Below are 13,971 nucleotides of genomic sequence, written 5' to 3' on the forward strand. Positions count from 1 at the left end.
TATTCAGCGCTATTTACAAAACAATGCATAACAACAGTTATGGAAATCTAACAAAAATTGGACATCTTACAATTTTTTATTTTAATAAAAGGACCATTATGGAGCTCTTTCCTTCTATTCTCTACAAAAATAGGTCCAAATTATATTTATATATGTGAAAAACGCAGTTTTTATGGTTCTTATGTTGGCCTAAATTGTAAACTGTCAAAATCAAAATGACACAATTTAAAACAAAAAAAGACTGCTTTGTTTATGCTTCTTTTTTTTTTTCTTTTGATATCTAGACCACTTTAAGGAAATTTAAGATAATTAAAAAAAAAAAAAAAAAAGAGAGAGATCCAACCGAACCGAGACTGAATATTTGCCTTGTCGGTGAGATTCCAACAGGCTGTGTTGACTTACTTTCAGTGTCGCACTTACTTTCTTTTTTACGGTAGCAGAAGTTAAGTTAAAGAAAATCGCGCCCTCTGGTGGCGCGAACTACAACAGCTGCAGTTTCAAACGCTGCCTAAAATATGCTCTATCCCTTTAATAATATCAAAATAAACAGAAAACTTACTTTGCTTTGATTTATACACACATCTTTCGCATTTAGTGAAGTAATCAACAAGATGTGAAGAATTTGAGGCATATAATGATGAGGTTTCGTTTTCTCACACTGGCTGATTTTTTTCTGGATGGTCTTTATCTGCAGACACTCCTCCTCTTCCTCTCCTGCTACTGCGGTGGGATCTGCTTCTCGGACCATGGCGCTGCGCTCTGAACACTTCACTGTATACGTGGCGTTGTGTTTTCTTCTTGTAGCATTATGTACCGTCACTGTAAGAGCTTCTGGAGGTAGCGGATCTAAAGTTTTGTCTCTTTTGCAGCCGTATGACTTTCTGTATTACAGCGGGGTCCGCGCTTATTACGGAGAGGAGTGGGCAAAGGCTGCAGAGCTGCTGGAGAAATCCATCCAGACCAAGGAGGCTCTGCTGAGAACCCGCAGACAGTGTCACGATGACTGTGTGGCATCCGGAACCAAGGCTTTCAACAAACTGGGTACGTTTAGAGGCAATAACTATATTCTGGTGAAGATATTTATGCATCAGTCAGTCTAAATTAACAATAAACGTCAGATCGTTCAGTTTAGCTTCATCTCAGTCAATTTAGAGGCTGGTTGAGTTTATTAAAGTACAGTGGTTTGCATAGAGATTCATAAACTTTTCATGTTATCATACTAAAACTGCAAACTGCAATGTATTTTGTTGGGACAGAGAAAACTCAAAATAGCCTAAGGACAGTCAGACTTTACACAGTCAGCTGAATTTAGGTTTCAACTAAGGATGCACCGATCCACTTTTCACTTCCGATACAGATATCTGAGGTTTAGGATTGGCTGATACCGATCCGATACAGAAAAACTGTGCTGAATTAACTTGAAAATGTTGTTTTTAAAAACACAGACTTGAAAGTACCAAATTACAAATGTATTTGATAGCTCTGCACCAGTACATTTAAGCAGGTATAAACATGTATGGCTGGATGTGAGAGGTGTTTGTGTTTTCTGTCAGACTCAGAGGAGGGCAGCATGTGGGACCTCTGGGCTCTGGACTGGATTCAGCAAAAAGCCGAGTGTCTGAGGTTCTGCATCGGACGCTCCGTCGCCCCGACGGGACAACTTCCTGTTTCTAGTGACATCGAATATGAATTCAACACTCGCAACCCCTACAACTTCCTACAAGTCACTTACTACAAGGTAAGATGCACTTTGTGCTGTGGAGGCTTATTAAAGGCGCTGAAAAATAAATCCTGACTTTAATCTTCTGAGATCAAAAGTCTCAAAAGTTTTGAATTTTTTTAGTGGTTCTTCTCATCTTTAGTACGATGGCATATTAGGGCCACTGAGGACAGAAAACATTTTACATATTTGTAGTCAATTAGTAAATTTTCATTTAAAAAAATCTGAAATGTCTTTCCTAATTTCACAAATTGACATTGTCTGAGTTTCAAAAGTCAAAAATTTACTTAAAAATGTCGAAATTTTAGAGTTTCTAAAGTGGAAAGATTTTGAGTTTTGGAAATGTTCTGAGTTTCAAAAGTTGCAAAGTCAACTTTTGAAACTCAGACGTTTTTTCCTAAAAATTTCTGAGATTAATCTAAGAAATCCTGAGTTTCTTCTTGAACATTTTTGACTTGTGGACCTGAGAAATTTCCACATTTGTTTCTAGAAAATTTCAGAAATTATTCTCAACATTTCTGATTTTTTTGGCATAAATTTCCTCCTTTTTTTCCTATCTTACTTGGCCCTAATACGTTGTCATAAACTCGTACTGTGCATCCTCAGAGCTCTGGTTAATAAACTTATTAGTATTTTTACTCCTGTTGACTCTACAGTTAACGTGCTGTGATGTTTAATTAAAATTTGCAGCTGTATTTTCTGGAAACATGCCAGTGTTTGTCTGACATTCTATCCTCCTCCACACCAGTTAGAGAAGTTGAAAAAGGCGGCGTCTGCAGCTCACACGTATTTCGTGGCCAACCCAAGTCACCTGGAGATGAGGAACAACATCGAGAAGTACAGGCGCATGGAGGGAGTGACGGAGGATGACTTCCAAGACAGAGAGACTGAGAAACACTGGGTAAGACGAGAAAAACCGTCTGTTTATAAGCAGTGAGTCTGAATGGATGCAGCGATGAGGCACAGCGTCCTACAGAAATACTTGCACACCTTGAAATTTGTATTTTGTTTCAGTAAAACCTCAAAAATGTATGTTTTTGTGTTACAGAAAACAGAAAGTGGTGATAAATGATTGTGAAGTGGGAAAAGATGTGCTTTCAGAATTATTTGATTGCCTTGGATTTTATTTAGGGTTATTATAATAAAGAAAACTGAATGCAAATGCACACTTTTTATATTTTTCCTTCTAGTTACGCACCGATCTGTTTGTTGGGGGCTTCAAAGTCTTTAATAAAAACAATAAAGTTTGAGGTTGTGATGCGATAAACTGTAAAATAAGGAAATGTTGCAGTAAAGTTGAGGATTAAAAACCGCTTCTCCTGGAGTTGTTTCATCTTCCAGTTTTGATGCGGGCGCATTGTTTTCTCTCAGGTCCTGTACGATGCAGCCATGCAGCACGAAGCGTCGTCCGACTGGCTGCAGGCGGCGGAGAAATGGCGAGCGTGTGTGAATGAAACTCTGTGGCGGATAGACGAGTGCAGGGTGCAGTGTGAGGTTTCACCGCAGCTGCTGCCCGAGGACCGCGGAGTGGACGGGGTGGACGGCGCCTTCGAAAAGGCTGCAGGTGGGAAGAATTACAAGACAGGATGAGATATTTTCACACCACAGGAGCGTCGGGCTTTGCGTTGGTGAAAAATATGAAGAGCAAAACTTTGTTCTGGATTCTTGTTTATATTTTCTCAATGCTTTTAGTCTCTTTAGACGGTTGAATTTAAATATGTCAGGTAAAACTAACAGGATGATATGATAAATGCAGGAGGAAATACACAAAGTTCTAATTTGTAAATTTGATTTGATTTAATTTTTTCTTCTGCAACAATTACAAACTTAGAGGATAAATATATTTTTGGCTTCTTTAGATTTTGTCCCAGTGTTTTTTTTTACTTTTAAAGTGGTCTTAATTAGGTTTCCTGCAAATTTTCAGAAGATCTTTAAATGTCTTCTTTTTATTTTATCTATTGTTCTACTTGGTTTCAGTTAAATATCTGATGATATAAACAGAAATCTCATTTTTATAGCCACTAAACTCTGACCTGTCAATCAGCCAGGGCCAGATTTACAAGGATGTGGGGCCCTGGGCTGCAGCCTGTTTGGTTCCCTGTCCTCTAAGAAAAAATTATTTTACTAATGTAAATTACAGAACATTAATACATCAGCAGGCATGAACTGATGCATGATAGATTTAACACTAATGGTTACACTAATGACTCCTTATCGTTTCCAAAAAATGACTATAACTTCATAAGTTTTCAAATATTGTTATATTGTTTATATTCAGGTATAATATCAATATAGCTCACATATTATTTTGCCCAATATTATTCATTAAAAAAATACATAAGAACCTGTCTAGCCCAGCAATCAGGAGTAAAAACATAATAATCGTACTGTAATGACCAGCGTTGTTTATGACACATATGGACATTCGTTTGTCTCGTCTGTCCAGCTCTGTCCCTGTCCCTCCTCTCATGCCGGCAGTCCTGCGTTACTCAGGTCGCCACACGACCCGGACGGATTTCTGCACAGGAGGACTTCTTACCGACTCAGCTTGAGCATCTGCACATTGCACAGTTTAAATGTGAGGCTTTGCACAGTAGAGAGAAAATGTTTTCATTATGGTTACATTATTTATAGTTGACTTTTGTTTCTCCGTCAGCTGGCGATGTGAGTGGAGCGCTGCAGACACTTCGCTCCTTTCTGCTGTTTTACCCAAATGACAGGGACTCCTTAGACAACCTGCAGCTCTACTATGAGACACTAGGGGGCGACGCCGAGTCACACGGCATCCATCCAGCTCAGGTAATACTCTAGAGGTCGATAATCTAAATCTGAATATTGTCATGTTTCAACCACAAACTTTACTGGATTTTATTTGGACTTAATGTGAAAGACCAGCACAAACCAATACAGGATTATAAATGAATTATTGTTATAAGGAATACTAATTCTGCACTGATGTGCTGCATTGTAAGTCGTCTGTGTTTTTGCAGTTTTCAATACACATGAACATTATGAACCTTTTAGAAAAATGATCCGACTCAGTTGCACATCCTTCGGATTACAGGTCCAAAATAACTGCTGTTATAGTCTTGTTCAATATATTATTATTATTATTATTATTATTATTATTATTATTATTATTATTATTATTATTATTATTATTATTATTATTATTATTATTAATTAAATCTTATTTTTATATATAATATTTTACACTTTAAGAACTTTTTTTGTGTGAACCTTTATACCTGATGCTGCTGTTACACCTGAGTTTCTCTTTTGCGAGACAATAAATGATGATTATATTATATTATATTATATTATATTATATTATATTATATTATATTATATTATATTATATTATATTATATTATATTATAAATAGAGGGTTTGTGTTCAGACCTTCATACTTTGGTTCCTTTTGATGAAATTTAGTGCAACCAAATGCCTTCAAATCATCTAATCATTAAATAGAGTCCACCAGTTTGTCATTTAATCTCCATATGAATGGTGGTTTAAATTTATTAGTGAACATTAGTGAACAAAAGGCATCATGAGGACATCATAGATGTGTGGAAGAAGCTGCTCTGGTCAGAAAATGCTAAAGGTTTTGTACAGCAGAAAAAAGGGTGAAGGCAGCATCATGCTGAGGGTGGAGCTGACTAGAGGCTAATCCTGGAAGAAAACCTGCTGGGTCAGAGCATATGCATGTGCTAGAATGGCCTAGTTAAAGTCCAGACCTAAATATAGTAAATACAAATACATGTCACAACAGATTTCTAATTTTAAAAAAGTTTGAAAACTATAAAGTATTAATAGCAACAGCAAGACAAAATGTGAAAAAGTTAAATTAAATAAGACCCTGAACAGGGTTGTTTTGTGTTATTGTTATTTTTCACTGATGGGAAAATGAAGGAAAACATAAATCAGAGTTTAGTTTTGAATCTTCCTCTAAATATTTTTAAGTTCAATTTTATTTTTTAAAAATGGGATATTATGTATTTATTTAGAGCATTTTATGTGTAAATATATAAGATTATAGGCAGGTTGCTAATCTTCATCTCTAGTCTGATTGGCTGGTTGATGTTACAGTGATAAAAATCACAAAATAACACTGCAGAATAAGAAATGCATAGAGTCTACACATCATTTAATCAACAACATTCATCCAAATAGTCACGTTTGACTAAAAGTTTGTGTTTTCATTCAGGAAATTGCCAAATACGTCAACCAGTCGTTGCAGGAGAAGAGCCTGTTGTATTTCGGTGTGGAGAATCTGAACTTTACTTTCACGGACCCGGTAAGCGCTGACTCCCAGTGCAGCGACTGAACGCTGCAAATGCCTGTTTGCTCAGTTTATTCATCAATCTGTTTGCAGGATCTCTGGACTCCAGAGGATGTTGTGCCTGAATCTCTCAGAGAAAACTGGAGGTGAGACAAACTGAGGCAAAACTCACCTGAAATACAAGGCTGACTCAGAGTGTTTGCTTCCCCACAGAGCAGAAAAACAGGTGATAAATGAGAAAATAAAGGAAGGAGATCAGACAGAAGAAGTGGACGACAGCGGATTTTATGCAGGCAAGAAAGCAGCTCCATAGTTTCATAATTTAGCTTTTCTTCTGTCTCATCCTTTACTGTTGTTGGTCTCAACAGGGGGTTCGGTCCCACAGGTGGGAGTGACCATAACCATGGACGATGACGCTCTAAACGGGACGAACCGGGTCGTTCTGGACGGAGTCATGACTGAGAAGGAGTGTGATAAAATACTGCAGCTGGCAACTGTAGGTTCCAAAAAATCACCCACTGTCCTCTTCTGCTCTCCTGTTGGGAAGCTTTGACTGACAGACCGACCCATCGAATAGTCGCCCCATTGTTGTAAATTCAGCGACTTCTTTGCTATAATTAGCAACATTTCAGACAAAAAAATGTTCAGATAGAGATAGAGAGGGATAGACAGCTCAGGCTTTTTAATTAATCGGTTATCGGCGATGGGCTAAAAATTGCGATTGGTGCACTCCTAATTGTTTGTCTAGTTTCTAGCGCAAACATCTTAGTGCACATCAATTAAGATAATACTAACTTAAAAGTAACGTATGAGGGCTTGTTTTAAGTAAATAATTCCTTGATGTTGATGAAAAAGTTCTAGTTTTATTGGCAGATAAATTTACTTAAATTTCCCCATGTTATAAATGAAATAATCTGCCAATGGAAATGGAACTTTTTCATCACTATCAAGAAATTATTGACTTAAAACAAGCTTCTATGTCTTGCTTTTAGTCAATGTTGAGTTAGTTTTGTCTTAATCCATGTGTACAAATATATTTTCAGTAGAAACCAGACAGACTATACTGGGTGACATATGTTGTTTTTACAGTGTACATTGTGTCCTTTAGGTCGCGGCATCGCTTGGCGACGGTTACAGAGGACGGCGGTCCCCGCACACTCCTCATGAGACGTTCGAGGGTCTCACCGTCCTCAGGGCTGTGAAGGTGGGTGGAAATCAGAGGATGAGAGGTTTTGGTTTGGGTGACATCTCTGAAGTCCTCCTGCTGTCTGTGTCCCAGCTGTCCCAGGAAGGACTGGTGGACCAGTCAGACACCAGATTGCTCCATGAGCTGGGTGAGAGAGTGAGGACCCTGCTGCACTCCTACTTCAGGAGTCCCTCAGGGCTGTTCATCTCCTTCACACACCTGGTGTGTCGCAGCGCCGCTACGGGTAACAGCATTTGCTCTTTATTCTGTCCCAGATCAGAGAAGGTTTCATTTCAACGCAGTGAATTTATAGTTATATCACATTTCCTACTCGAATCGCTCCGTCTTTAATCTGAGTCAGGTGAAATACTGACACCATCAGCTTTTGCAGATTAATTTCCAAAAGGTTACATTTCCACACAGAGCGCCTTAAAACATTTAGTCTCAACATAAAACCAGCTGCACCTAAAAGTCTCAGTCGTTTTTTTTTGTTTGTTTGTTTTTTGATACATTAGTGAACGAGTAGCAGACAATCATGCAGATGAAGGAAAATGCCAGACAAATCAGGGACAGAGATATGGAGAAGTTTAAAGAGAATCTACTATGAAAAATTCACATTTTGTGTATTTTTATACTTCCAGTTGGTTTTAAAAACATTTCAAGATCTTAAAAACATCCAGTCATTATTTGACAATAAGTTAAAGTGGTTTTGGTGTGTGGAAAGTGAAACGTTTCAAAAAGTAACAGACAACGGGCTCTACGCCGTTACCTAGCAACCCCAGCAGAGCCCAGCCCGTCGCCTGGCAACCGAAGCAGAGCTCCAGCACATTTAAAAACACTTTGTGTAATTTCTCCTCCTCTTCATCGTCATGCATGTGCTTCATGTTGGCGTGTTGCTTGAAATTCTAACAAATGAAATTTAAGCTTGTAGTTGTGAACAGATATAAATGATCGAATGCAGCAAAGTACTGCACAGGACATTTCATTAGTAAACATGCAACAGAATTTGTTTTCTTCACTCAATAACTGTGTGATATTAAGAAATAATCTGAATTATTGTTGAATATTTGTCACAGTCGGTGTAATGGATGAGGTGAGACGCCGAGACCCAGATTATGGTGATGATGATGATGATTTTAATAACGAAAAATGCTCACAAGCAGTCCAGGACAGGCAGCACGGCAGGAAACAAGCACACAGCTAAATGCCGGTAGCAACTGACAATAAGGACAAAAACGAGAGCAAGTACAAACCAGGACTTGGCAGTTCCACTGGAGAGTACAGACTGACGCAGCAGCATACGCTTGACAAACAAAGACAAGGACCCGACAAAGAACACAGACAACAGGTGGGACTAAATATACACAGGGTGTAATCAAGGGAACGAGACACACCTAGGAACAATCGGGGAAGACGCAGAGACAGAGACACAGGGAGCAAACTGAAGACAAAAAACTCTAAAAATAAATACACAGAAACACGATCCTGACAATATTACAGTGTTGATATCAGTTATACAAGTGATATAATCATATTGTCCTCTCTTTTGCTTCTTTTATTATTGAAACACTCACTAGGGTCAAGGGTCATCTGGGTCAGGTGTGCAAATCTACCAACTGGACATTTTTTAGCTTGTTTTAATTTATCATGCAATTTATTGGTTGATAGATTTATTGCTCATTGCGATAGATCTGCAGATCATTTAAAAATGCTTGAATCAGCTTTTGAGCCGATGCTGGTTCTGAATCTGTTTGTCTGCTTCCTTCCAGGTGAGCAGGAGGGCAGGATGGATTTGTCTCACCCCGTCCATGTCGATAACTGTCTCCTGGAGCCGGAAACCAAACAGTGCTGGAGGGAACCGCCTGCCTTCATACACAGAGACCTCAGGTACCAGAAAACCCGAGGTCCGGTAGTCATCAGCGTTTATTTCATTTGCTCCATTATTTACTCTGAATCCTGGTGCTGATTTAATGTCACCTTTTTTCCAAATGTGTAAAAAAGAGGAAGCAAATATAACTTAAAAGGAAGTGAGATTTTCAAATGATCAGATTCAGGAAAAATGCTTTTCAGTTAAAGGTGTTCATTTGTGGAAAAATCTAAATTTCCTCCTGCATTTAAAATAAATTTGAAAATCATTATGATGAAGGGATTTGGCATTAAATGAGCTGATATTTTGTTTTGTGGTTTTGAAATATGTCTCATAGTTTTCTGAGTTGAATAGCTTGAATAGTTTGTCTTCATATAAATAGAGGGCAGATATAAGTTTATACTTCCTTCTGCTCCTTTTCATTCGTGATTTATTTTAGTTGTTACCTGAACTATTCATATTTAGAGTGAATTTGAATAAAACTCAAAATAGAATAATAAAATGAATCCATGTACTTATATAAATTTTCTCAGTCTTCTTCAGTGGAAGGTAACTATAGGAGAGTTTTCTTTAAGCAAATTGTCACTGCATTACCAAACTATCTAAAATCAAAACGTTACATCCTATAAAATATGACAAAGTCGTTTTTACGTGTGTAAAAATGAGGAACATCTTTACCCAACAGCGCCATTCTCTACCTGAACGACAACTTTGACGGAGGAGAGTTGTTCTTCACTGAGCGAGACGCCAAAACAGTAACAGTGAGCCACTTTGGTAAACTCAAATATGCAGATATTTTTTTTAACGCCATGATGAATGTGGGATTTCTTTGCCCTCGTTCTTGTCTGCAGGCTCGAGTTAAGCCCAGCTGCGGTCGACTGGTGGGCTTTTCGTCCGGGCCGGTGAACCCCCACGGCGTGACAGCCGTGACCCGGGGTCGGCGCTGCGCTCTGGCCCTCTGGTTCACCAAGGAGAAGCTCTACAGGGACATGGTGAGCGCTGAGGTCCGACCCGGCCTCCTCCCCGCTTATGTCACACCTGCGGCTGCGCTGGCTGGTGTCGTGACTCTGGTGTTGGATAATCGGAGCGCCTCGAACACAATGCAAATCTGCTGCTGGTTTTGCATGACAATGGCCATTTACTGAACTTGTTCTGCGGCCCGGTCGATGCGGTCTCATCGTGTGCACGCTTGGAAAAGATTAACCATTTAGGACTCGGCGTTTCACATCTTTACTCCACATGTAGGGATTTTACTCACCAATGGGAAAAAAAACACACACACAGGTTTCGGCCTTGAAACCTGCTGAACCATTCTACGTCTTGTCAGGTTAAAACTATGAACTTTAATATGTTTTATGAAGATTTTATCTAATAAACCGACACAAAGTACCGAAGTGAAGGGAACATTGTTAAATTTCCTTTTCTAATTAAGATCTGAAAAGTGTGGCCTGCATTTTTATTCAGTCTCATCAGTCAACACTTTTCACTGCAGGCCTTTTAACGTCTACCTTTTAATTTAGAGTTTTTATTACAATTAGAATTTAAATAAAGTGCACATCCAAACTTTACATGGTTTCAAATGTGAAAATAACAAAGGCATTTCAGAAATTTTGTTCATGCAGTTTGAAACTTAAATTATTCCAAAGTAAAGCAAATATTTATTTTGACTTGTTAATTTGAGTGAAAATAATAGAGTAATGTGTGCTCTTTAACTAGACAAGAGCAGATTTTTTTTTTTGCACATTGTGAAATTATTATTATTTGTTTTAAATTGCAGCATTAAGTTAAAACTCACAATTCAAGATCGATGAACTATCAGAATTTAATAAAAGACTCTTTTAGACATTTGTTTATTGTTGTTAAATCAACTTTACAAACTTTATTTTCTGAGTTAAAACAAAAACAATTTTCCTGTGAGTTGCATTTTCAAGTTAAACCACCTTCAAATGTTTTACAGTGTACAACACAGTAAAAATACTCCTAAAAGTTTTTTTTCCCCAAAATAATGTACCGCAACTCTGGTTCCATCACAGAAAGCCCAAGATGAGACAGCGATTACACTGAAGTGTTTGGTGTATAAAAAGTTCACTTGGTATTTTTTGAGTTCAGTTTCATGAACATCAACAGGAATGAATTTAAAAACAAGACACAAACGTTTTGTTTTTGCAAAACTCTTTCAGAATTTGCTTTCCAAATCAGCTTCCAGCAGGAAATCAGCATTTTGACGTATTTTGCATCCCTGCTGCAGGAGCGAGAGGAAGCAGAGGCCTTGTGGGCCGCCGACGGACAGAGCGCGTTGAAGAAGGACGAGGAGGAGGAGGAGAAGGAGGGCGGCGCCACTGCGGGCCGCAACGCCCGGAGCCACGCGCCCAAAGAACGGAGCAGAGGGAGAAACGCTGTAACGGGCCGCAAGGACGAGCTGTGACCATCAGAAGAGACGCTCAAGACTGGAACTTATTTTCACCATTCAGTTTCCACTCAAGCATCTCACGCCATTTGTTTTTTAATTCTGTGTCCAATTTGTGCTTTATTTATGCTGTGAGCGATGGAGAGTGATGTCAGTCTGTATCGCTGCTCCGGATGCTCTTCCGACCAATCACTGAATTTGAAAATGGAAAGAATATAATGTGCATTAAATGTGACTGTTTACCAGCGAAGCATGAGTGCCACATGCCAAATGCACGCAAGAGGAAAGAGGATTACAGACGGGGAGAGAGGTTAGAAACGGTGGCAGAGAAAGGCCAGGCTAAAAAGATCTGCTGAGCGATTTACCTCCGCCGGCCGGTTTTATTCTGTGCTGAATTTGAGGAAAATGATGAAGTTTGACTGACATGAGCGTGACACACAACACTCTGCTAACAAAAAACAACAAAAAAGCAGGAGAGAAATGTTGGATAGAGAGGGAGAGAGAGAGGTGAGCGAGGGTAAAAAAAAAAGGATAGAAATAGAGAGATTACTGTTAATCCCTTATAAATGAGTGCATTTGTTTATGAAGCTTAAAAAGTCTCCCATTTAGAATATGGATTATTAATCCAAGGAGAGAGCACTTAATCATACACATCCAGTGGTGACAGCCGGCCGGCTTCCCACTGCAGCCTCATCGTTCCCATTACAACCAGTGCCTCTTTGCAGCCCATATTAACACTCTGCGCTGTAATCCGACACAAATTTGGGTCAACCGGCTCCTTTAATGTAGTTTTAACCCTTTCCTTTCCTCGCTATACAAAACGTCGGGGTTAATCTCCTCCCAGGCAGGTGGCATTAGGCTCCCGACTGCCTGGTGCTGCGATCGCGTCCACGTCCAGACGTCTTCCTGCTGTTTGGGGTTTGAGCAGAAATTACATGAAACTGAAATCAGAGCTTCCTGCTGTCGGTCTTTTCCTCAAAATCAGGAGCTCTGCTTGGTTTTCTGTGAATGAACCGACTCATCTGGTTGATTGTCTTTGATTTGTTTTTAGATCTACAGAAGTAGATTTACCATAAGCACGAGGTTTGGTCTGGAAGACATGAAAATAACGTTTAAAAGAATAAAATTTAATTTAAAAATTGCAGTTCCTGAAGCAGTCTGGAAATTTATTGAGTTTGATTCAGGTATTTATCGTTTATCGTGATGAATTTCTTAATATGATAAGAATTCTGATTTATTGACACGACTCAAATTCAAAAATACTTTATTGATCCCAAAGGGAAATTAAATGTTGTAACTCATGTTAATTTAATTCATTCAATTAGTTATTATAGGTGGAAATGGCAGGAATGAGCTCCTGTAGCAGTCTGTATTGCAGCGAGTTTAAAAAAGCCTCTGACCGAAGAGGATGATCTTTCATTGATGTACAATAGTAGTTCTGTATCTTTACTAAATCTTATCACACAATGTCTTAAAGTCACTGATTTACAAAAATAACTGGAACAGCAGGCAGCTACTTTTAATTTAAATATTTCCTTTCTATCTGTGACTCGCTGTCCTCATGGCGGAACATGACAGTGGCAGCATCATGCTGCGTTTCTTCAGGAAAACTGTTCAAAGTTGCAGAAACATCATTTTTAATTTATGACACATTTAGATTCCACGGCTTATTTTGAAAACCTCCTGATGAAAGGTAAATATTCATCTGATTTATTCTTACTACCAACATATTGTCCTGTTACTCCTACATTCATGATTTGCTACTCGCTCTCTGTCTCTGTGTCTGCTAACAAATCCCCTTTTTGCATTTCTGGGTTTTGTGTCCCGCAGCCTCTCTCCCAAACCCCGCTCGTTCCAAATCCCAGGTCAGCGCCGCTGTCGTCACTGCACTCGACGGAGCACAGGTCAACACTTTTAAAACCCCCGCAGCTTAATGTATCCTCTCTGCATCATAGTATAAACCTCAAAGTGGGCAGCACACACATTAACACACATTACAGGCCTGTTTATTCTGCTCCAGATTTAGATACATGGACAAAACATGCAAACAAAGAGTTCATGCTGTGGGGTTTTTTTTGGCACAGTGTTTGTCCTTACTGGTTTCAATCCTTGACTGGAAATAATACGTTCATAACCTACAGTAGGGACATTTTATTTTATTTTATTTTAATGCAGGCAGCACTTTAGCATTTGCATCATTTAGTGAAGATTTCCAGTCAGTTTTTGTCTCACAAAGCTCAATCGGTTATTGTATTTATGTGCAAATTATTTTGGAAACCACAAATTCATACAAAAGTTACTGCTTTAAAATTCTTATGTTTTAGGTTTGATTAATATAATATAAGCCAACCCAAACATTCTCAGTGAAAAAACAAATAAATAAGACATGACAGATTTAAAAAACTGAACACAGCCTGTAGATATTGTGATTTCTGGTTTTCTTTGGTAACTTTATAGCAGTAGAAGTTTAAATTTCAAATAAATTTCAATATGATATCAACGCCTG

At 38.6% G+C, this 13,971-nt stretch overlaps 1 protein-coding gene across 1 annotated transcript; it reads left to right on the forward strand.

Moving 5' to 3' along the window:
* The first annotated feature begins 282 nt into the window (after window positions 1-282).
* On the forward strand, window positions 283-12,609 carry p3h3 (prolyl 3-hydroxylase 3). The gene is made up of 16 exons (XM_015003833.2): window positions 283-1,041; window positions 1,554-1,738; window positions 2,469-2,621; window positions 3,092-3,284; window positions 4,167-4,298; window positions 4,377-4,519; window positions 5,931-6,020; window positions 6,099-6,151; window positions 6,219-6,298; window positions 6,374-6,501; window positions 7,114-7,209; window positions 7,285-7,435; window positions 8,961-9,078; window positions 9,744-9,819; window positions 9,910-10,050; window positions 11,307-12,609. Exons 1-16 carry the CDS (start codon window positions 678-680, stop codon window positions 11,481-11,483), a joined length of 2,280 nt encoding a protein of 759 aa, XP_014859319.2. The 5' UTR covers window positions 283-677; the 3' UTR covers window positions 11,484-12,609.
* The last annotated feature ends 1,362 nt before the right edge of the window (window positions 12,610-13,971 follow it).

Source organism: Poecilia mexicana, unplaced genomic scaffold, assembly GCF_051168715.1.
Source record: "Poecilia mexicana isolate PSO_F unplaced genomic scaffold, ASM5116871v1 scaffold_16, whole genome shotgun sequence".
In the NCBI taxonomy this organism is placed as follows: Eukaryota; Metazoa; Chordata; class Actinopteri; order Cyprinodontiformes; family Poeciliidae; genus Poecilia; species Poecilia mexicana.